This window comes from Carex rostrata, chromosome 23 (genome assembly GCF_964058835.1).
Source record: "Carex rostrata chromosome 23, lpCarRost1.2, whole genome shotgun sequence".
NCBI classification, from domain to species: Eukaryota; Viridiplantae; Streptophyta; class Magnoliopsida; order Poales; family Cyperaceae; genus Carex; species Carex rostrata.
Genome location: NC_135940.1, coordinates 2,578,629 through 2,603,278, shown reverse-complemented (window position 1 = coordinate 2,603,278; position 24,650 = coordinate 2,578,629). Strand labels below are relative to the sequence as shown.

Sequence of the window (24,650 nt, the reverse complement as noted above, 5' to 3'; positions counted from 1 at the left end):
CCTCCCCCCACTAGCGCCATGTATGTGGATTTGGTTGTGTAGTTTCCATCAGCTGTAAACCTCCATGTGAAGGCGTCTTCCCGGTCCGTGAAGCTCACTTGGTCCATGCATTCTTCTTCCATGTTCAACTCGGCCAGTCTGTTACTTGCCTCCCGCAGTGATATCTTGTGCAGAGCGGGAAAGTCCGTATCTCCAAAGTATCCCCTCAACGGCCTTCCCCCCCATGAATCAAACCAGAAGGAAATATATCTTCCATTCCCAATTATGCACAAACACCCCCAGTGAAATATGAATTTAACTTTTTGTAAATTTGCCCAAAAAAAAGATCCCATCCTCATCCAGATATTTAGTCCCTGAGCTGTACCCATTTTTCTTCTTATTTTGATTGCCGTCCTATGCCATAAAGAATCCGGTTCCGTGTATAGTCTCCACCACCACCTTAGAATTAAAGCCGTGTTTTGCATTTCCAAATTCAAAACACCCATGCCACCGAAATCTTTTGGCAAACAGACAGTCGGCCAGTTTATCAATGATATCCCCTTCTTGTCTTGTTCATTTTTTCCCCAAAGGAAGTCACGACGTATTTTATCCATCCTTTCTATTGCCCATTTTGGAATTCTGAAGCAGGACATGAAGTAGGATGGCAAAGCCGTTAGCACTGAGTTGACTAACTGCAGTCTACCTCCTCGCGAAATCATCTTGCTTTTCCACCCTTGCAATTTTTTTTCCATTTTCTCAATTAATGGAATAAAAAGACCCCGTTCTGGTCTGTTTACCGTCAACGACATGCCCAGATAAGTTAGTGGTAGAGCTGTGCGCACACAGCCAAGTAAGGCACCTGTTTTTGTTGCCTCTGTCTCCGACATATTAATTGGCACGAAAGAACTTTTGTGGTAATTGATTTCCAGTCCAGATATCTTGGCGAATAACCTGAGCATCAGTTTGAATGTAATTATGGTTACCTCATCTGCACTTATGATAAAAGCCGAGTCGTCCGCATACTGAAATGCCATGATTGACTCCCGTATCTTGGGTGCTATCGGAGATGTGAGTATGTCGTTTATTCTAGTAACCATCTGTTGTAATACATCTGCGACTATAAGGAACATCATTGGGGACAACGGGTCCCCCTGCCTCAACCCTTGCCTATGCTGAAAGGCTTCACCTCGAGTACCATTGATGATCACACTGGATGTCGATGTCTGTAAGCTATTTTTAATCCACCCGATCCACTTTTCCGGGAACCCTCTTGCCTTCATTACCTTGATAAGGAATTCCCATTGGATTGAGTCAAATGCCTTCGAAAAATCGATTTTAACGAAAACCGCCTGCCTCTTTGTTGCTGTTATGTATTGAAGGGTTTCCCTTGTTGATATGAAATTTTCTCCAATATGTCTCCCTCTTACAAATGCCGTTTGGAAAGGTGAAATCAGCTTTGGTAGCTCCGGTGCCAATCGGTTTGCTAGTATTTTTGATAGAATTTTTGGAATCAGGTTGACCACACTTATTGGTCGAAAGTCCCCCACCGTTGTTGAGTTTTCCTTTTTCGGAATCATGATTATATCCGCTCTGTTTACATCTCTTAAATCAAGCGTATTGCTGTAGAACTTGTTTACCGTCGCCATTACATCCCCTTTTACTTCATTCCAAAACCGCTTGACAAATTCATTTGGGATCCCATCCGGTCCTGATGCTTTGTTGTTTGCTAGTTTCTGAACCGCAAAGGCAACCTCATTCTCTTGAAACATCTCCTGAAGGTGTGATAAATCCATCTGTTCTTGATATAGTTCTGCAGGGTCAAACTTTATTGTTTCCTTTGAGTTACCCAACAGATTTTTGAGTGATTCATGGAAAGCATTTACTATGCTTTGCTGATCTGTGATTATCCGACCCTCATGAGATAAGGATAGTATTGCGTTTTTCCTAATTCTTGCTGATGCGAAAGCATGAAAAAAACGTGTGTTACGGTCCCCATCTTTTAGCCAATTGCACCTCGCCCGTTGTTTCCATCGGGTCTCAATTAAAATAGCTAATTCATATGCTCTCTCTCTCATTTTGATTCTATGCTGAAATTCGTGCTGTTGTAACGGTCTCTCTTCTTCCAAACAGTCGAGGGAAAGAATTTCTTTTTTGCAATAGTCTAGTTTCAATTGCGCATCTGAGAAGTTCTGTTTATGCCATTGTTTCATTTGTTGTTGCAGCAAGGTGGTTCTCACCATGAAACTTTCCAAGCTATTCTCTGAGCCATCATCCCATTGTTTTTCTACCTTATTTTCAAGAATATCATACTTAAACCAACATAGCTCCATTTTGGAAAATGGTTTGATCGGCTGTCTCTGCTTGCATGACAGTAGTAACGGCACGTGGTCGGAAACCGTCATTGGAAGCGCTTGTAATGCTATGATAGGGAATATTAGAGGGAGATCAGCTGTTATGAAGAATCGATCTAACTTGGAGTGTATCGGAACTGGCTGTTTATTTGTCCATGTGTACTTCTTGTTTCTTAACGGCACATCTATGAGCTGTAGTTCTGATATTAATTCATTGAATTTAGACATGCAGTTGAAACCCCTCATGGCTCCCGATCTATCTACCAGCCATCTAACCACGTTAAAATCTCCGGCTAGCATCCACGGGAACCTCACCAGCGATGCTGTGTGCCTTATTTCATTAAAAAACCGTACTTTTTCTGATTTTGCTTCTTCAGACGGGCCGTAGACCGTGGTTACGACTATTGACCTACCCGTGCTAATCTGAAGTAATTGAGCTGTGCACGTGTGCTCGGTTGCCCATGAATTTTGTAATCTGTAGGATCTCTTCCAAGATATAATACATCCTCCTGACAATTCTCTTGCACTCAAAATAACACAATTTCTCTCAAAAAAAGATGGCAAAACACGAGAAACATAAGTTAATTCATCTCCATTCCACTTTGTCTCTTGGATACAAATTACATCACACCTGGAATCCTTAATTTGATTCCGAACTACAGCTGATTTCTCTGGATTACTCAAACCTCTCGCGTTCCAACAAAGAACATTAATTTTTTTCATTGTATTCATTAAATAAACAATAAAAACTTCTTTCTTCCTAAGCACCCAAATGCACTGGCGCCTCATAGAGCCTCCTCTGGCCCGAACTCCATGTCGTCTGCTGAGTCTGGGCTGAATTGTGCATAGTATCGGCCTTCTGCATCAGGTCCGTCTAGCATTGGTGAGTCTTCCCATCGATTCGAATCTGCTGCTAACGGGGTTGCATGGCCCTGTTCTTCCAAGGTGGTTTCCATTGGGTCAGGTTGTTCTGTTTGGGGGACGGGTTGAGCCCTCTCTCGGTTATCCTCTGTTATAGCCCGATCTACCTCTTCTATTTGTAGGCCGCATGCTGTAGCCAGATCTTCTGAATGGGCCCGTTTGACTGTGATAATGTAATTACCATCTAGGCCAAGGCTGGCCTGCGCCTCTTTGTCAGAAGGGCCCGCTTCCCCTCTTGTTCTATCTGCTTTCTTCCTTTTATTTTTGGTGGGCTTACTCTGGCCCGTAACCTGTCTATCACTTGTTAGTTGCATAGGGATATGTGGAAACTCACCTTTTGGGTCTACAGTCTGGCGCAAGAAGAAATCGTTAACATCTTGTCCTATCTGTGATGCTAGCTGTGTTTCGTGCACGACTTCCGGAGTAGGTTGTACGAGGTTTTGATCTCCTGTAGTGGTTTGGATTGGAAGTGGCGCTTTATTTTGTGGCCGTTGGCTTTGGTTTTGGATTGGAACACCACCGATGACCGTTTGGATCCCTTGTGGCCTTTGTGTACCATCTTCTGACTTGCTTTCTGCACCTTGAGAAGGCACGCTTGTTGTACTGTGGGTAGATTTTGCTAGTGGGATCCCTTGTGGTTCTTCTTCCGAATATTCATCAGGTGAGTCATTTTTCCCTGTTGACTGACCCGCCCCAGCAAACTGGTTGCTATAGTCTGGTTCTTCTTCAGGATTAGGGTTAGGGTTTCCTCCTTCATCGCCTGCCACGGCCGCGTTGAGCTCCGGTGTCTCCTGCATGTCTAGCGATGTACTTGTCCCATCTCTGTTTGCCACTATGGACGGTCTGCTTTCCAATGCCGTCATCAGCTCATTGAAAATTGTACCATCATCTTCAATTACCTTTGGCCCCGTCAGTGCTTGCAATAGAACAGGAGTTAGTGCTTCCTTAGGTATGCCCACACACATCTCTCTTAGTGCCCTTCTAGAAATGATCATTGGTTCTTCTTGGAAAGTAGGACCCAGGTTTTTCATGTTCATGAGAACTTCTTCTTCCGTCTCCTGCGGTGGTGTCACCGGTACCGGCCTGGGGTGCCTTGGTGGATGCGGTGGGATATCTCCTGCTGTGTAAACTGCCCCTTTTTCCCACACCACCACTTTGAGTGGTACCGTGAATTCTATTCCTCCGGCCGTCAACACAACATTTTTTGGAACACGACTTAGATCATCTGTTGCAACTGCCACCTTCCATGCTTTTTTATCTGCTGCAATTTCTGGTTTTACTGTGCCTAAGTAGGTGCCAAATTTTGAAACTGCATTGATGATCTTTTTTTCATGCCATAATAGTATGGGGTGCCCCACTAGGTCAATGAGGATCTTAAACCTTGGTATGACTATTGCCGTTGCATCATCGTGTGGCGACCACTGTTGAAAGGTCATTCCGTTGTCCCACAGGTTAGGGTCTGTCGCTGCGATGAAAGTTTCCACCTTTAGGCCCTCAGGCAGGTGGATGAGGTAACGGCCTCTTGTCAGCTCAGAAATTCTGAGCTCTGCTTCCCTTACCAGACCTGTGTCAACGGCGATCTTGACTACCTGGTCAAGCTGAACTAGTAGAGGGTAATCATGCGTGTACATCACCACCGCCTTACTAAGGTTTTCAAGCTCTTGAAAGTATTCCTCATCTCGGTCGATAAAGATGTGAATTCTTTCTGGGCGGTCTTCGGGCATAGTTGGGGTCGGTGGTAGTTGGGAACCGGTTAGTATTTCATCAAAACCAGGCTCCCCTCGGGCCAGTATGACATTACTACTCCCAGGGCTGAAAGGTCTTGCCTGAGGATTCAATCTTCCTGAGATACATTTAGAGGCGATATGGCCCTCCTTGTAGCATTTGCCGCATTTCTTTGCATTTCTGCAAGCCGCTGCCGTGTGGCCATTACGTAGACATTTGAAGCATCTCCCCCTCCATTCGGAGAAGGTGGGGGAGGGTGGGAAGCGCAATAGAGTGGGGTTGTGGGGAGAGGCAAAATATTGCACCCCGGTGGGTGATCGTGGTGATGAGTGCGAAGACTGTCTAGACGGTGGCCTGGAGGTTGGTGGTGATGTGTAGGGGGTGCCACCAGAGGACCGTGAGGCCGTGCTTCCTCCACTCACTATTTGGGCGTATGAGCGGGTGTTTGAGTAGGGTGTGTATGGGCGAACTCTCTCAATCTCTTGGTCTGTCGGGGTGCGCCATCCGTCAGGGAAGCGTCGGCGGCGCCGCACTACCTGCCACTCGTGGGTGGTTGCCATCGCAACTGATCTCCTCCTACTCACTCTTTCTCTCTCTCTCTCGCTCTCTCTCTCTCTCTCTCCTTCTTTCTCTATCCGTCTTTTCCTCTCTCTCTCACTCTCCCTCTCTCTCTCTCTCTCTCTCTATATATATATATATATATATATAGGCTGTGGCTAATTTGCTGCCGGCAGCATTTCTGCCGGCGGTGCTGCCGCGTTTTATTTATTTTGTGATGTCCAAACAACAAATCCAAACCATTAGATGTTTAATCTATACTATAATCTACTTGGAGACCAAATTTTACATTTTTTGGAATTTTTTTACTATTTATTAAGCTGGTTTGAAAACCGCTGATTTCAATGCTGCAAAAATTTACTGAAAACAGCGGTTTTCAAACTAGCTTAATAAATAGTAAAAAAATTCCAAAAAATATAAAATTTGATCTCCAAGTAGATTATAATATGGATTAAACATCTAACGGTTTGAATTTGTTGTTTGGACATCACAAAATAAAATAAAAACCTGGCAGCACCTCCGGCTAAAATGCTGCCGGCAGCAAATTAGCCGGACCCTATATACATATATATATATATATTAAAAAAAGAAACTTTATATTTTTTTAGATTTACATATTCTACACTATTTGATATGATTAAGAGATTGGTTTTTGTTCTAAGGACTTTGGACTTATTGAAACTCGGACCTAAACCATCCGATTTGTATTGAATTAGTGCAAACGGATTTCAAATTTAATAAGTTTAGACAACCCTATAAATCTGAACCGACTAATTAATTTTTGACACGGATCAAACGACTTAGTGCATATGGATTCAAACATAATAAATTTAAGTCATTGAATAAAATTTTGTTCAAAACTATTTGATGCCGATCAGATGATCATGTCAGTGTCAAAAGATTCTTCTCCAAATATGTCTAGATACTCTTCAATTTGATTCCAATTTTCCAGTCAAAAGAGTTGCACAGGTTCACACTACTTGCTTCTCTACAGAATCCGGGTCAGGCCGTATCACCTAAGGCTTTGACCATTTGTCTAATTTGTGGTTTTTCAAACCCAAGCTTTTCTTTTTCTGGTCAAAAACATACAAACTATTTTAACAAAACCCCACATAATTGACTTGAAATTGCTGAAGTAACCTTGGCCGTTATAGTTTTGTTGATGTGTAAAAAAAATTTATATACATCATTTACATATGCAAAATATATGCTCCTTATAAAGTTGTAAAATTCATGTGTAATTTTTTCTATCTTTAATACAATTTCATAATTGGCCCCCTTATTAATAAAATATAATTAAAGCAACGAAAATGTCTCGCTATAGTAAATTTTTATAACTTGCTGAGTATTATTTTTTTTTTATTAAATTCAGCCTGCTATAGTAAATTTTTAATTCCGCTCCTGCTCTTACTTTCAAAAATTTTAAACTTATCCATTGTAAGTCGCATGTCAAAACACTAGTAAAACATGCAATCTACAAAAAATTATTAACAAAAGTACACACAAAATACGAGCTTTTATGTTAAGAAACCATGAACAAAAGCAGAGGGACATATCTGGAAATTAGGAAGTTTCTGGGCTTTATAAGAGAAATGTTAATAAACGTAAACGTTGGTTCCAATTGACTATTTCGGCCCTCCATTTATTACCCCATTTTCCATTTTTTTAAATTGATTGACTGAAAACAAAAAGTAAAACCAGAATGCAATCGGAAGATTTATTAATCTTGTCCAGCTCTCCTTAAACCAGGTGGCAATTATTTATGCGCGCCTTAAAATATGTTGAACATTCCAAAAATAATAATAACAATAATATTGTTCATGATTTCTTTTCTATGAAACATATCAGGAGTATGGTTCGACCTTGTGATAACAAAGGAGAAGAGGCACCGACACCTCTGCCGGAGCTGAGAGAATACCGCATTCAGATTCCATCTCTAAACGAGAGATTGATCGAGAAAAAGAGCCAGAGGCGGCGGCTCTTGGATTTCCTCAGAGCAAGTCCTTCAATGGAGTGGTTCAAGAAGCTCAGGTAATTCTGTGACCGGTTTTTTAATATTTTGTTACACCTCTTGACCACTGGAGTGGTTCAAGTCCTTCAATGATTTCCTCCCCTCTCCTCTTTGGGATATGGGAGCGGGTTTTGTAAGATGATTATCAGATTGAATTTGGTTACATGTCTGCATCACGATTCGTGCATACCATTAAAATTATAAACTGCTAAATCGAATGCACAAATATTGACGTAGATCAGACAGTCCAGACCGATCATCGGATCGAATTGACCCCATTGTTGAACACACACACACGTGTGTGTGTGTGTGTGTGTGTTACACCATTTTTACCTTTGATGTTCTGTTTTTTTTTTGTTATATATCAGAGACCAAATAATTTCTATCTGCTGTTGAAATTAATTAATCTATAACTAATCTTGAAAAATCACAGATTTAGCTCCCCTTTGAAAATATTCCGGCAGAAGATCAACGAAAGAGAAGAAATATCAATCTCGGTGCCATCACCAGTCGGCATCCGCCGGCACTTTCACATCCATTTCAGAAGAAAGATCAACTGGAATTCCTTCTTCGGAATCCTCAAGGAATGGTGTGAGAATCCAATGAACATCGCCCTTTTCCTCTGGTTGTTGTGCGTAGCCATGTCGGGATCAATGCAGATCTTGCTTCTGTTAGGGGTACTAAACAACACATTTCCTACGAGGGATTCGAGAAACTATTGGATCGAGATAAACAACCAGGTTTTAAACGCACTCTTTACGCTTATGAGTGTGTACCAACATCCTAGCTTGTTTCACCATCTCGTCCTCCTTTTTCGGTGGGGTACGGAGGATGTGATTGAGCTGAGAAAGTTCTATTGCAAAAACGGGTCTTACCGGCCGCATGAGTGGGCCCACATTGCAGTAGTTGTATTCCTTCTTCATATCACTTGCTCTTGCCAATACATGTTGTGTGGCCTCTATTGGGGGTATTCAAGGGAGCAGCGACCCGAATGGGCCGAAAATATGTTCTTCATACTCGGCACTGCTGTACCAGTAATTGCTGCTGTGTACACAATCTGTAGCCCTTTAGGAAAGGAGTATGAATTGGATACCGACGAAGATTCAAAAAATGGTGATGCAAGTAATAAAATAGAGAGAGCTTCCAAGAGTTTATTTCCGAACCGAGTGATTGTGAGCAAGCCGGAGTGGGTTGGAGGGTTGTTTAATTGTGGGGATGATCCAACGGTCGGATTTCTATCTTGCTTTTGTACATTTTGCGTGTTCGGTTGGAACATGGAGAGGCTTGGATTCGGTAACATGTATGTTCATATCATAACCTTTCTTCTTCTGTGTATAGCTCCATTTTGGATATTTAGCATCTCAGCAATGCACATTCACAACCATGTCATAGATGATATAATCGGTGTAGCGGGTGTATTATTGTGTGCTTTCGGGTTGTTGTATGGCGGGTATTGGAGAATTCAAATGAGGAAGAAGTTCAAACTACCGGGTAATACTATTTGTTGCGGTTCCGCTTCCATTACCGATTACTTCAAATGGATGTTTTGTTGGGGTTATGCTTTGGCTCAAGAGGTGAGAACTGGTAATTTTTATGATGTAGAAGATGACAGTTTTTACAGAAAGATGGCAGAAGAAAATTGCAAGGATCTAATTGAAAATGTGCCGGTTGAATCTGAGACATCTGATTTAATTGGAAAAGGAGAAGAGATATCAGATGTTATGGATGCACCAATTCAGCCATTGATAAAAACAAAAAATGGAAATTGTGGTGATGCTACAACAAGAGAAAAGGATGTTGAAGATGGCATTAATTAAAGTGTAATTAGATTTTTTTTTTTCTTGCGCCACACCTTGTTAATTATGTGATTTTTTTTGTGCATATTTTGGTTGCGTTATGATTCCAAATTATTACAACAGCAAAGATAAAAGATCTTGCATTTGAGTTCTTTTTTTTTAATTGGAAGTTGTACATTTACAAGATTAATTAGCACTATAATATTTCATAACAAATTCGGAACTAAATAATTATATAATAGCTTATAATAATTAGTTGCTAACTATTGACAAAAATTTAGTAAAATGTACCAAGGAATTATAAATTTTAATAGAAGATAAATTGTGTTTAGTTGTGGTTGAATAATTGACTCTAAAGATTATTTATGGGATTGATATTAAAGTTATATATTAGATTTCAAAACAGATTTTCGAACACCAAAACTTATTTAATTTTAATAATGAGTCTGGCTAGTATAATATCAGTGTCATTTCAGCCTATATAACACCAACTCCAAAATCTATCGAATCAACTTCAAACAGTGAATGCAAACCGTTCAAACTGATCTACTTCATTAGTTATGTGTTTATATGCAAAAAATTTAATTTTTTGAATTTATTTAGTATCAAGTCAAGCAGTCAAATGTGTTAGTTTTTAAGTTAATTTTAATACATTCATTTTTTAATATTTTTACCGCTTGATTTAATACTAAAATAACTCAAAAAAAAAATATATATATATATATTTTTGCATTTAAACGCATCACTCATAAAGTAAATCGGTTTGAACGGTTTGAACAGTTTGAATTAGTCATTTAAAATCTATTCAATTAATTTTAAAGTTAGTATCATATGACACCAATGTTATACTAGCCGGACTCTTTAATAATTATATGTATTCATGTCCGTATGCAATTTTAAATAAAAACCGGACTTATATCCGGATATGCTAAAAAAAATATTCATATATGTATTTTTGTTTCAACATTTGTGCTCGATTGTATGTATCTGGGAATTTCCTGATATTAATTCAGTTACTAACTTTTAAAATCTTGTATTTGCATCCTTAAATTGACCACAGAAAAGGCACAAACTAGTCTTCGCTCTCAATCTGAATAGGTCAAGATTACATATAAGTCAAGACGAAAGTCAAATTAAAATGGGTGCAAAACCGTATTTTAAATTCATTTTTAATTTCATGTTCATCAAAATTATAAGCACATATAAGTTCAAAATAATAATAATTTTTTAACTTTAATATTTACTTTATGGAAGTATTGATTTACTTTATGACGCAATTGTGTAAAAAGGTCCACTGAACTTGTAAAATGCTCCAACGGTTCAATCCACCTCCATTGACTTTTTCCACTTTTGACCTTTCATTTCCTCTTGACTTATCTCTTCCATTTTCCTAAAAAAAAAAATCAAACAAATAAGAAAAAATTATAATCAATGCTGATCAAAATATGATTGAACCATATTACTTAGGTAAGTGAAATATTTTAATTAATAAATACCCTTGAAATATTTTAACCATAATAACTCTCTACATAAAAACAATTTACCCCAAACTAATATTAGGTACATAATTTTTTATTTGTTGAACTAGTATATATAGTATATACCAACATTTACTATAATTTGTTACTATTTTATACACGTATATTATATACATTTGTACTTTTTCCCCCCTTTTTGTCTTCATACGGCACTAATATCCAATATTACTAAATTGCCACCAAAGTTGCCGAACTTGACACTTCAACAGTACACCATAATAGACTGATCAAAGTAGAAATTTTTGGAGTATCTCACAGGGTATTAAGTGTGGCCACAAAACACCCCTTTGACAATAGCAATATATACATATATGCATACATTGATCAAGATGTTTTAAACTTCCCAAAAATTTCAAAGGTTTAGGTTGCAATATCATCCACCATAATCTATCAGGTATAAAATTTTGCATACAGCTAACATTTTTTTTGTGGTGATTATTAAACAATAGATTGTTGCTATTGGGATTTAAGTGTGTTTAGACTTGTGTATAGGAGCAAACAACGGTTCCTTTCTTGTTGTTTTTCTTTTCTTTTCTCTGTTTTGCAAACTGGAATATTGTATTTTTCTTTTTTTAGTCTAATTTTGTAATATTAAGTTTAAAGCTGAGATAGGTATAGGTTACTAGTTCAACACATTGCATGTCACAGAGATGAATTCAGACAAAGAAAAGATAGAGATCACCCCAAAAACACCCCAACCGAGCAGTCCGAGATTGGCAACTCCAACCCAGCTCACACCAAATTCTCACCACCCTATCTGCCTCCCAATGGGTAAACCTTGTCTTCTAAACCAAACTCAAAGCGATCATAAGAGATTGCTTGACTTTCTGAAAGCCCGGCCGTCAAAAGATTGGATAAACAGCTTGTGTGGCAAGTCAACATTATTCATAAAACACATAAGCAGCTTTCGTGGGGTGAAGAAATCACCCGGCTTTGATTTACGCGTGCCATTTGTTAGAAAGATAAACTGGAAAGCTGTTATTACAGAGTGCAAGAATTGGTGCATGCATCCAATGAACATGGCACTTCTTGCGTGGTTCTTCTTTGTTGCGGCCGGTGTTCTGCTGCTCTTACTGCTCATGACAGGTGCACTTAATGGGATGATAACCAAGAGTTCACAGAGAAAGAGGTAATTAATTACTTGATTAAAACAATGTCAAAATACATAAGTTTTCAGCAAATGAGCAATAGAAGATGTTATATTCATAATTAATTATATGTTCTTTTTTTATTTTTGCAGATGGATTGAGATAACAAATCAAATCTTAAATGCACTTTTCACCATAATCTGTCTCTATCAGCATCCAAAACTGTGTCATCACTTGGTGCAAGTAATCAGGTGGCGCTCAACCGATGTAAGTGCACTGAGAAATGTATACTGTAAGAATGGAGGTTCTGCAGGCCTCAACGAGAGGGCTCATGTGGCGTTTGTTGTGACGCTTTTTCATATCACTTGCTTCGCACAATATGTATATTGTTCTCTATTCTGGTTTTTATCTCTGAAAACAAGACCTGATTGGGCTGTAAACCTCTTCATGGGTATTGGCTTAGCCATGCCTATTATTGCGGGTTTATACATGATATATGGTCCACTTGGGAAGAAATACACCATGCCAGAACCTATACTTGAAAATGACCTAGAGTGTCAGGTGCTAAAATCTGATCAAAATCTCGACTTGATCAGATCACCTGTATGGATTGGTGGTTTGTTCAATTTTTGGGATGATCTAACAGTTGCTTGTTTATCGCTCTTTTGCACTTGTTGCGTATTTGGATGGAATATGGAACGGCTAGGATTTGGAAACATGTATGTGCACATATTCACATTCTTGCTACTATGTATGGCGCCATTTTGGGTATTTAATGTTTCGGCATTGATGATCAATAACGAGGCATTGAGGTACGTGGTAGGAATTACAGGGATTTTGTTGTCATTTCTTGGTTTGTTATATGGAGGTTATTGGAGAACACAGATGAGAAAGAGATTTAGGCTACCCGGTAACCCATTTTGTTGTGGGTATGTGGGTTTGAGTGATTTTATTAGATGGTTGTTTTGTTCATCTTGTGCTTTGGCTCAAGAGGTGAGAACTGGGAACTTCTATGAAATTGAAGAGGGAGAATTGTGCATAAAAGAGAGAAAGGAAGAAGAAACGAAAGGGATGAAACCAGCATTGGCCCCTCTAGAGAGAGAAAGGAGCACAATTATGGTACCAGCAGCCCCGGTACTGATACATATAGGTGAACATGTCATGTTAGAGAAGAGTTGATTCACTATTGGATTACCAAATCAGAAATACTTTTGGGATTTTTCTTTATTAGCAGTAATATGTAGATTTTTCAAATTTCAATGCATCGATAACAGTTTTAGTAACTGCATGTAAATATTTTAGAAAGGAAATAGGAAATTATGTCCATCTGCATAGACACAGACAATGTTTCCTCTTCATCAATCAATTTTCTTTTATTTTATTTTTATTTATTTTTTGAAGAAAAATATGGGTCTAGCCCGTATTTCATTCATGATATGGTCCATTACACAAATGATGTAATAGTGAAATAATAACCAAAATAGCTCAAAACATTTGAGCAACTAAATGAGTAAATGAAAAGTGTAGTACAGAGAACAAGTGAAAAAAAATGCATTGGGGTCCCTAAGAAAACAGAAATTATTCTACAAGTTCCTTGGCATTTGATGAAGTGGCACATCCTACCAATGCTTCACCATCTTCGCGCCTTTTTTACCGGCAACTGTGCGCCAGTTTCGAACTGCGTCTACCCGTACCCATACCAGTGGCATGTTTTCTGTACCAGTTTTGATAAAAAAAAACTGTCCTTGCCAAGTCCTCTTTGCTTTTTGATTGATGATACGACCGTCAATTGCCAAGTTGCTTTTCTTTTCTTTTATTATCTACATGTATTTGAAAGACTCCATTGTTTTGTTGCCACACTTTAGATTTGCTTCTTTATTCTGTATAATTGCATGTCAGACAGTTAAAACCCGTATTGTGTCCAAATTCATTGTTGTTATTATATTCCAAGAAAAAGGTCGAGTGCAATTGTTGTTAGCGAACACATTCATGTCTCTATTTGTAGCGTACAAACGAAATAAGGCTATGTGTTAACATCAAATACAATTGTTGTTAACTTCAAATTCAATGTTGCGTGGTTTGAACATCGAGTACAATTGTTTTTAATTGAAATGAGATATCCCAGCAATTCACTATTGAACATTTCACATTTTTTGTAACAAAACTAAATGATATATGTAAAAATTGTAATTTACATGGTGACTGCACATGCTTTCAATGCATATTGGCTTCAACCACGCATGCATGCAAGCCATTGCTATTGTATAATACCCGAAATTTTTATTAATGCTAAAAAAAAACTATGAAATTTATATTAAAAGCAAGCAGACTTTTTTCAGTGGATTCAAAGTTTCGTCCAACCTGGAGATAGAGAAATTAATTTAAATAAAAAGTATGGAACTATTAAATTCAATTGTTCTAAAAAGAGAAATATGTTTATTTTATGAGTGTAAAGGGTAATGGATAATTGCTAATACGGATACAGATATTTTTTGTATTTGGCGGAATAATGGCAGATACGGATACGGATAATTTTATGAAGGTGAATATCTGTATCCGTATCTGCAATTATCTGAATCCGAAATTGCTCTCAACCAGCTCCGACTTTACTGTTCCGGATAGAAGTTGTTATATAATTATCTCATATTCATTTTAGTTTTGGTTGTGGAATAAATGATAATACGATCCAGTTTCCAATTTAATGTCTTTTTCGCTGGTAATGGTGCTACAATAACAATAGCGCTATTTTCTTTCATTTTTACCTCCATTTCTCCACTCTCCATTCTTTTCCATTAAAGAGCTAACATCGTGAATGTAGTATGTTTTTAGTCTATGTTAAATTGGTTTTGGTCATTGTTTGAAGACAACAACAAGGCACTCTTTGTATCTTAAAGTGTATAACTCAATTATCCGACAATTATTTGTTTCATATCCGTATTCGTAGATTATTCGCTTTGTATCTGTATCCGTTTAAGGCACATTTGATTTCAAATTTTGATATTTGTTTACTACCCGTATCCGTATCCGCTCATTAAAAGACGGATAGATATGATATTAGCATTATTCGTCCCGAATCCGTATCCGCTCCGTTTACACCCTATTGTTCAATCAATGAGTATGGTAATAAAACATTTTGGGTTATTTTGGGGAAATAGAAAATACAAACCTTGATTAGCTTTTCAAAAGAAAATTGTAGCCCATTGGCCCAATTCAATTAGTTTTGTCCGATGAGAATAAGAGACAGGCCGCTTGCAGTTGCAAATATCTCAAATCTAGGTAACAAGCTCGAGTTCTCTCGCAACACGCCTCATCTCTCGTCTCCCATTTTTGAAAACCCAACCCCCACGCGGAGGAAAATCTCTCCTCTCCCTCTCCCTCTCCCTCTGTGTCTCTCGCATCAATTTTGAATGTAAAAATTCTGAATTAAGAATCAGTTGTTCACAGTCACATACTACGAAGAAGGAGAAGAATCGGCGTAACTCGGACAGACGGTGAGTCGGAGCAATCAGCCACCTTGCCAGCCGGTGTTTCTTCCCCTCTTCCACCCCGATTTGAGCGTTGTGTTTTTCGCCAAGAAGCTTTTGGCCACCCCCTTCACTCCGTCTCTGCTCAAATTCAATTCAGTAGTGTAAGATTTCAGTTAGGTTAATTTACAGCTATTTAGATGTGTTAGGATTTGGAATCTCCACCCAACATAAGGCGGGAGAGGTGTGGGGCACTTGCTGTCCAAGCTTAGATATATTTTTCCTGATAATGTTGTGTGATTTATGTAAATGAGCATCAAATACCATCTCAAAGAGATGTTTTTCTAATTCCTTAGTTAAATTAATTTTCACCCTCCTTTTATTTGATCAGGCATAGTTGGATGAGATAGAACTGCTTTTAAGTCAAAGGAGATTGCAATGTATGCGAGGACACTGAATTGTAGAGGCCAGAGCTGTCCAAGCTTAGATATATTTTTTCTGATAATGTTGTGTGATTTATGTAAATGAGCATCAAATACCATCTCAAAGAGATGTTTTTCTAATTCCTTAGTTAAATTAATTTTCACCCTCCTTTTATTAGATCAGGCATAGTTGGATGAGATAGAACTGCTTTTAAGTCAAAGGAGATTGCAATGTATGCGAGGACACTGAATTGTAGAGGCCAGAGCTGGAACCTTCTATTGACCCGTTTCAGGTCACGGGTCATGTCTCAACACTACCCATGTGGCACCAGCTCTTCTCGTGTCATTTCAGCCTTGAATCCACATATCCGTAGAAAATTCACATACTCACCTCAATCATGGCCAATCCAGCACCAAAACAAGCAGTACAATGCAGGGCTCTCACACATGTCACATAGATTGTACAGCTCGAAAGGTGATGGCAGCAGTGCTAGTGACGGAAAGCATGTGCCAGTTAAGGAAAATGGTGTTGATGGGGATAAAATAAGGGGTGTCAAAGAGGAGATACCAGTGGCCAGGGGATTTGCAAATGAACATGCAAGGCTTGGTGAAGAAGATCAGCAGGAGTGGTTAAACGGTGAAAGATATTTTATTGATTCCAAGAAGAAGGACTCACAGTTTCTAAGCAAGCGTCAGAGGTTTAAAAATGAATTTTTACGGAGGGTCATTCCTTGGGAAAATATCAATCTTTCTCTTGATAGTTTTCCATACTATCTCAAGTGAGCCTGTGTATATTTTTTAATTTCTACCTTATTTCCCATTTTCTTAAAAAGAAAACTTAGTAACTTGTGCTGTAATCTGTCTTTTTTGGCTTAGTGAGAATGCCAAGTGTCTACTGTTGGAGTGTGTGGCTTCGCATCTGAAGCACAAAAACTTTACCACATTGTATGGGTCCCGCTTGGCCTCTTCTGGTGGAAGGATTTTGCTTCGTAGCTTTCCAGGTCACTTTTCCTTATTTTGAAAGAGCAATCTGCTTAAATATATATATATATTCCTTTATCCCCCACAAAGTTAATTTTGGCCATGCAACTCAGAATATCTATAAATACAGGAACGGAGCTCTACAGGGAAAGATTGATAAAAGCTGTTGCTCGTGAATTGCAAGTTCCTTTGTTGATCCTCGACAGCAGTGTTTTAGCTCCATTTGTAAGACAAAAAAATTAGCATCTTAAGCTCATAATATCAACTTATGTACCATTTGAAATATCAAGATGATGAAACACATACGAACACACACACGCGCACATGATTGTCCAATATACATTAATAAGCACAGATTAAGTACTGAGTATTAGCCTTAGCAGCATGGTTCCTCAGTATTGTTTTAAACATTTATGTCTCTTGATTCATTTCATTGGAGCCAAAACTGTAATTCTTTTTGAGTGAGGCTATGGTACTATGAATAGCACGGATTGGTCTGTACTACGGATCAATATTTCGTTTTCAAAGTCCAAATAGTTGATTTGAACCATTCAACATGATTTCCATATGAAAATGCACTTGTAGACCAAATTTTATATTTTGTAGATTTTTTTACTATATTTTAGATAGGCAAAAAATCACTAATTTTGAATGGTCTAGAATCTTTATATCAAGTAATTTTCTACCTATCTAAAATATTCTAAAAAATATAAAATTTGATCTACAAGTATATTTCTATATGGAGATCATGTTGAACGGTTCAGATTGATTGTTTGGACTTTGAAAATGAAGATATTGATTCATAGTATGGACCAATATGCGCTATTCATAGTACCATAGCCTCATTCATTCTTTTTCACCTTTTCTTGGAGCAGGATTTTGGGAAGGAATGCTTGTCAGAGGTTGAGACAGATGAAGATAATGAAGATTCTCAATCAGAGTCGGAGATGGAGGATGACAACACAAGCAACGAGGAGGACGACATGAGCGGCAGTGAGGCGAGATCCATTGAAAGTGAGCAGGATGATACCAATGGAGCAGTTGACGTTGTTGCTGCCCTCAGCAATCTTGTCGGCTTTGACGCCTTAGCCGGGGTATCTAATAATTCTCCAATTTGATCTGGGAACCCTTTATGAGATTGAAATTGGCCATGAGAAAAAAATGTAGCCCAATGAGTCAGACTTCATTTTAGTAATGTGGCTGATGAGATTGATTTACTTATATCTGCTCTAGTATATTCGGTACGGAGTCTTTTGCAGAATTTTCTTTTTTTAAGTTATTTTTCTTGATTTTGTGATAGAAGGTATCTGGTGAAGATGAGAGCACCACGGCATCTGAGTCGTCGGAGACCACAGAGTCCGAGTCAAAAAGTCCTCTTAAGAAAGGTATCTTTCTTTGTTTGCTTTCATGCCAACTTGCAGTTAAATCTTCAGGTGGCCAATTTTAGACGTGGACTTGTTAATTTTTTCAGGTGATAGGGTCAGGTATATGCACAAGTCAGAGCCTGATGAAGCTGATCAAAGGTATCTAGCTTACCTTATTAAATACAAATTATTAGATAAGTATGAAGGAGCAGCACAATATAGAGATTATGCAAGCACTGCATTGCACCTATTATGCATGGGCCCTGATTAGTAATGAATGTATTATCACATCACAGGATCACTTTCGGGAAAATACCTACTCTTGATGGATCAACGAATGCCTATACTTTTGTTAGTGTCAGGTGGGTTCATATGTCCTTATACTACATTAGGTCATGTTTTGGACTCTCCTTGCAAATAAAGGATTTTGTTGAGTGATATAAAAAGATTCTGATTTTGTTTTCTTCCCATTACATGATTCTCATTGGTTATTTGCCTCCATGTTTATATTTACTAAAGGATGTATGACTCAATAGCCGGTGCAAAAGTATACTTTTAAGTACTATGGTGCTAGTGAGATGGATAGCTTATGCGATTTAACTTGTTAGGAATTTCATATTTCAGCTACTAGACTTGTGATACTGATTTTTTTTGCCTTGAATTTGATTTAGGAGTTTGTCAAGTGGGGCAAAAGGAGAGGTGTATGAGGTTACTGGGGATCAGGTAGCTGTTATTTTTGACTCAACTGAGAACAAACTTGAGGAGGCAAGTAAAAGTGAGGATTCGGAAGAAATGATCGTCTGGGTTGATAGTATGCTTCTGTTCCTCACTAATCTATAAAAAAAGTATTTTTTAAATGAAGCCCTTAAATATGACAGTGCATGAATTGAATAACCTTCTGCATTTTTTTTAGTTAAGGATCTTGAGCATGATCCAGAGTCACAAGCTGAAGACTGGTTTGCAGCAGTTCAAGCACTTTGCGAGGTACTTGGTGTTACAAAGTTGCGACATGTTCACATTTCCTTTTTTTTTGTGATATCGTGTAATTTTTGGGTTTTGGTGTAAAATGACAGATTTTGCCGTCTTTGGAACCAGTAATTGTATACTTCCCTGACAGCTCTAAGTGGTTATCAAAGGCAGTACCAAAATCCAGTCAAAAGGAGTTTGTTCAAAAGCTCGAGGAGATGCTCAATAAAATTACAGGGCCGGTGGTTTTAGTTTGCGGTCAAAATGTGGTGGAATCAGCAGCACCCAAGGAGAAAGAAAAATTTGTAAGATTAAGATTTTATTGCTGTTCTGCATTAGATATTTGAAAGGAAACTAGAAAGAGGATTGTAATTCTAACATTCTGAAAGTATGATATCCCATAAATCCATACCAAACAAAAATTAAATGTATTAACTGTAGAAACACAGAGGTATCATGATTCGTGCAATTCTCTTCTTTCCCCTAGAATAATTGAAGGACAGTTGTAACCTATATGGCCAGTGAGAATTTTCTTCAAATAAGTTAAGAGTGAAATTCTTTCAAAGAAATCCGTATCTGTAGGTGCCCGAAAAAACAAAATAATATCGCATATAAGCATATAAAGAAATGTGAAATATCCTAAATAGTTGCTTCTTCTCCGCAGCTGGTGAACAAAGAGTGATTATTTTTGTTTCTTCGTGATGAAATGTGGAGAGATGTTCTTTCTTTTAGTGGAGAACACAGTCCAATAAATTAGTCTGATGTTTTGCAGGTTACATAAGAAAAATTCCCATTTTTTTTTTTTTTAAACTTGTGTGATTTTGACTTTTCAGACAATGGTGCTTCCCCAACTTGGTCGGATTGCTCGTCTGGTATTCCTTTTTGCTTCTTAAAAGAGTAAAAGGAAAATAAGAAAATAAGAAAAAACATATTTTTTATTATGCTTACCTTGAGGGACATTTATTTTTTCTATGCAGCCATTGTCATTGAAGCGACTTACAGAGGGACTCAGAGATACAAAATCTTCCAGAACTGATAACATTTGGAAGTTATTTACGAATGTTCTCTATCTACCTGTCCCAAAGGTATGTATTCATTAGGGATATATGTGGTAAAGATAAAGTGAAGAAATAAGAGGATAAGTCTTATCAATATTTTTTGTTTACCAGGAAGAGGAGCACATGAGAACTTTCAACAACCAAATAGAAGAGGACAAAAAAATAATTGTTTCTAGAGAGAACCTTATTGAACTTCATAAGGTGTGATAACTTATTTATTGGAAAATTATCATGTCTTAGATGAACTATAGACACGCATCTTTATTTTTTTTCTTTCTGTGACTTAGGTCCTGGAAGAGAATCAACTCTCCTGCTTGGATCTTCTGCATGTGAAGTACAATGGTGTGCTTTTAACAAGGCCAAGTATGCACATTTCTCTCAAGAAAATAAGGAAAAGGAAAAAAATATCAAATTTTAGTGAGGCTTAGTTGAGATGCTATAAATGCTGAATCTTTTATGTGTTTCTTACCTTTATGTGTGAAAATTACAGAAGCTGCAAAAGTTGCTGGATGGGCCAAAAATCATTATTTATCGTCAGTTACTCTTCCTTCGGCAAAGGATAATAGATTAATGATCCCACGTGAAAGGTATGTATATATATATATATATTCTTTTCATATTGCATCACATCACATAAGTCTGCTAAGAGACCTTGTTTAAAGTGGCTCAACATTGTCTATTTCTGAGCAGTTTGGAGATAGCGATTGCACGGTTAAGGGAAGAAGAGGCCATCTCTAAGAAGCCTGCACAAAATCTCAAGGTACTAAAGACAACTTTTTTTTCTTTTTTTTGTAATACTTTGGTGTGTGTATTTGCAAGAGAGCTTCTGCCACATATGCTAAGCTCTTTGGGAGACCTCTGGGTAACTCACATTTGCTAGCACATTAGCCTCCTTTGCAATTAATTCTGTGCAATTGCAACATTATACTTTTAAGGGTTGTTCGGTAAAGTGAAAAAAAAGGTAAAACGGGTTTTCACCCTTTTTTACTACTTTCAAGGTTCTGGATTGCAAAATAAATCTGTATATTATCTGTGTTGTTGGATTTTAGTGTTAGACTAAAATGTAAACAAATAATTCTAATGTAGAGTCTTGCCAAAGACGAGTACGAAAGCAATTTTATATCCGCAGTGGTACCACCTGATGAAATTGGGGTGAAGTTTGATGACATTGGGGCACTGGAGGATGTCAAAACAACACTTGACGAACTGGTCACGCTACCTATGAGGCGGCCTGAGCTGTTCTCGCACGGCAATTTGTTAAGGGTAAGTTACTACATTATATATATATATGAGAATGGCTAAGCTCAAATCGTTTGTTCCTAGACTCAGGAACAAACAACTCGGTACTCCGATTTCCAAAGTTCAAACGGCTGATCCAAACCGTTAGATGTTTAATCTATATTAAAATGTACTTTTTTGACAAAATTTTATATTTTTTGGAATTTTTTTACTATTTATTAAGATGGTTTGAAAGTCGCTGTTTTTTTATGGTGCAGAATTTTAATAAAAACAGCGATTTTCATACCATCTTAATAAATAGTAAAAAAATTCCAAAAAATATAAAATTGTCTCCAAGCACATTTTAATGATTAAACATCTAACAGTTTTGATCGGCCATTTGAACTTCGGAAATTGGAGAACAGAGTCGTTTGTTCCTGAGTCCAGGAACAAATGATTTGAGCTTAGCCATTCTCTCTCTCTCTCTCTCTCTATATATATATATATTTTTTTTTGTGTCAGTAGGGTTAACTGTACCAACTATGTACTTATTCAAGCAATCATTGTAGGCCTACGGGCCATGTAAGAACCCAAAAAAACAAGCAATCATTGTGATGTCTTTTCTCTTCTTTGCTACTCTTTTTTTCTTCTTTTGTTGGGTTTAAGCCATGCAAAGGAATTTTGTTGTTTGGGCCGCCTGGAACTGGAAAAACACTTCTGGCAAAAGCACTTGCAACGGAAGCTGGAGCTAACTTCATTAGCATTAGTGGATCCACACTCACATCAAAGGTGAGGCATTTTTCGTCCTTTGACCAAATTTTTTGTCTGGTATAAATTGAGGTTAATACTTAATTGTGAAAATTTGTTCCATTATTTCAATTCAATTCACTTTTTAATTTAATTTGTTCCCTTGAACAGTGGTTTGGAGATGCAGAAAAGCTTACCAAGGCACTTTTCTCCTTTGCTAGTAAGCTAGCCCCGGTCATAATTTTTGTTGATGAGGTAAGAATGTGAATGTACCCAAATGTAGGGGTGTTCATGGTTTCGGTTCAGTTAAAACCGAAATAAAATAGGCAAACCAAAATTTTGTTCGGTTAAAACCGAACCAACCGAAATAAACTTATCTACCAAATAAAAGCCGAACCAAACAAACCGAATTAGAATTCGGTTTGTTCTGTTGAACCGAAATAAGAAGATTAATAAAAAAAATAAACAGTTTTTGTTAATTTTTTGAATTTTTTGTATAGGCTCAAAAGAATTATTTATTTCAATACATAGAATTGAATTAGTGATTTTCATACTCAAGGAGAAAGAAAAGACGTTCATAATTAATTTTTATAGGCTCAAAAGAATTATACTCTTTTCGATCAGTTCGGTGTTACCGGTTTTAAAAATTTCTAAACTGAAACGAACCAAACAATTAAACTGGTTTAAGAAATGAGCTGAACTGATATATTTAATCCGAAAAACCGAACTGTGTAATCTGAACTCTCTCGGTTCAGTTTAAAACCAATTAAACCCGACCCAATGAACACCCTTACCCAAATGTCACATGCCTAGAGTTTCAATTGTGTCATCATCTTCCTTTTCTGTGCTGTAGGTGGACAGTTTACTTGGTGCTAGAGGTGGTGCCTTTGAGCACGAGGCAACAAGAAGAATGAGAAATGAATTCATGGCGGCTTGGGATGGGTTGAGATCAAAAGATACCCAAAGGATTCTTATTCTTGCAGCCACTAATCGCCCCTTTGACCTGGATGATGCTGTCATTCGTCGATTACCTAGAAGGTTGAGTTGAGCACGGGTTCTTATTGATTTTTTGTATCAGTTCTTGCGTAACTCAATAGCGCTATTGATATTTGATACTGACTCGCTGTCTTCTTTGTATATTTTGTTTTTGTTTTTTTATATATGTAGGATATATGTGGACCTTCCTGATGCACAAAATAGAATGAAAATCTTGCGGATATTTCTCTCGAAAGAAAATCTTAATTCGAATTTTAATTATGAAGAGCTAGCCAATGCCACTGAAGGGTATTCTGGGAGTGACTTGAAGGTAATACATAACTCCTAGCACGAATTGATTGCTACTATTTCTTTTTTCTTTTTTTTAGCAGATTTTGCTTTTTGTGGTCCTTGTTGAATTGAATTGAATGTAACCTTCTATGTAGAATCTATGTATTGCTGCTGCATACAGACCTGTTCAAGAACTTCTAGAAGAAGAGAAGAAAGCGGTAAACTTCTTGCACTTTCTTTCTTGGCAAATTTTCAATCTAGAATTACTCAATTGTGCAGTAACTAAAGAAGTGTTCTTATCAGGGTGGTGTGACTAGCACAAGACCTTCCATGCGACCCCTGAAGCTGGAGGACTTTATCAAAGCTAAAGCAAAGGTACAATTTATCTATTCTTACATTTTCTTTTTCCTCACTTATCTTTAATTTTCTTGTCACCTATCTCAAGTTCACTTAATTTTGACATGAAGGTGAGTCCATCTGTTGCATATGACGCAACTAGCATGAATGAGCTACGAAAATGGAATGACCAATATGGTGAAGGGGGTAGCAGGCGACATACACCTTTTGGATTTGTCAACTAACATATACTTAACATAATGTCCCATTACATCATGTGTTGTAGTATTATGTAATATCAGTGGGATGTCTTTTAGATATGAAATGATGGCCTTTGTTTTATTATCTTTATTGCTTTTTACTTCATTTTCTTTGAATTTTCATCTGTTTTCAGCCATAGAGCTAATATATAAATCATAAGCTGCCTAAGCATCAATTTTTCCTAGGATCAGTTGAGATCACTCAGTATTTTTCATTTGGTAGACTGTTAGTTTATATGGAATTGGAGAAGACATTGCTTGTTATCTGACCTGCTGGGTATGTGTGTTGCATATGGCAATAATGCTTGTCAGGAGAAATTTTTGTGAACTGCTGTTATATGTTAATAAGCACAATGAAAGAGCAACTCAAATTCAATACATAATTTTCAGGAGCTATAATTTCTTTAAGATAAGCAAAATTATCCCATTTGCTGGGTTATGGTTGGAGAACTAAGAGGGAATGCGAATGGCCCTGTGGATTGTTTATTGAACAAAGGCTATTTTAGTGGGGAACGGCCGAGCGGGGGATTTCCGATAGGCATTGGATCGAAATTTGTTCTTTATTAAATCTAAGTCGTCTAATCTGTATTGAGATTTGTGC

General features: G+C 37.6%; 3 protein-coding genes across 9 annotated transcripts; all 3 read left to right on the top strand.

Annotated features, from left to right (window-relative positions):
• Positions 1-7,255: 7,255 nt before the first annotated feature.
• Positions 7,256-9,525, top strand: LOC144574752 (uncharacterized). Of its 2 annotated transcripts, XM_078324801.1 has the most exons (3): positions 7,256-7,283; positions 7,383-7,565; positions 7,979-9,525. In XM_078324801.1, exons 2-3 carry the CDS (start codon positions 7,387-7,389, stop codon positions 9,360-9,362), a joined length of 1,563 nt encoding a protein of 520 aa, XP_078180927.1. In that variant the 5' UTR covers positions 7,256-7,283; positions 7,383-7,386; the 3' UTR covers positions 9,363-9,525. The 2 variants fall into 2 exon arrangements, with proteins under 2 accessions (XP_078180927.1, XP_078180926.1); XM_078324800.1 differs by lacking the exon at positions 7,256-7,283 and having other exon boundaries at positions 7,309-7,565.
• Positions 9,526-11,473: 1,948 nt separating this feature from the next.
• On the top strand, positions 11,474-13,173 carry LOC144574789 (uncharacterized). Its single transcript, XM_078324854.1, has 2 exons — positions 11,474-12,008; positions 12,120-13,173. The coding sequence occupies exons 1-2, from the start codon at positions 11,530-11,532 to the stop codon at positions 13,144-13,146; spliced, it is 1,506 nt and encodes a 501-aa protein (XP_078180980.1). The 5' UTR covers positions 11,474-11,529; the 3' UTR covers positions 13,147-13,173.
• A 2,036-nt stretch (positions 13,174-15,209) lies between these two features.
• LOC144574560 (uncharacterized) lies at positions 15,210-24,225 on the top strand. Of its 6 annotated transcripts, none has more exons than XM_078324537.1 (25): positions 15,210-15,595; positions 16,038-16,632; positions 16,730-16,854; positions 16,965-17,059; positions 17,710-17,928; positions 18,135-18,219; positions 18,306-18,357; positions 18,495-18,560; positions 18,870-19,009; positions 19,112-19,182; positions 19,272-19,469; positions 19,998-20,036; positions 20,142-20,249; positions 20,334-20,423; positions 20,510-20,585; positions 20,713-20,809; positions 20,913-20,982; positions 21,309-21,485; positions 22,107-22,229; positions 22,359-22,442; positions 23,041-23,225; positions 23,355-23,493; positions 23,609-23,671; positions 23,757-23,828; positions 23,921-24,225. In XM_078324537.1, the coding sequence occupies exons 2-25, from the start codon at positions 16,085-16,087 to the stop codon at positions 24,032-24,034; spliced, it is 3,036 nt and encodes a 1,011-aa protein (XP_078180663.1). In that variant the 5' UTR covers positions 15,210-15,595; positions 16,038-16,084; the 3' UTR covers positions 24,035-24,225. The 6 variants fall into 6 exon arrangements, with proteins under 6 accessions (XP_078180663.1, XP_078180667.1, XP_078180664.1 ...); XM_078324538.1 differs by having other exon boundaries at positions 15,215-15,595; positions 18,138-18,219; XM_078324539.1 differs by having other exon boundaries at positions 15,230-15,595; positions 16,033-16,632; positions 18,138-18,219.
• The last annotated feature ends 425 nt before the right edge of the window (positions 24,226-24,650 follow it).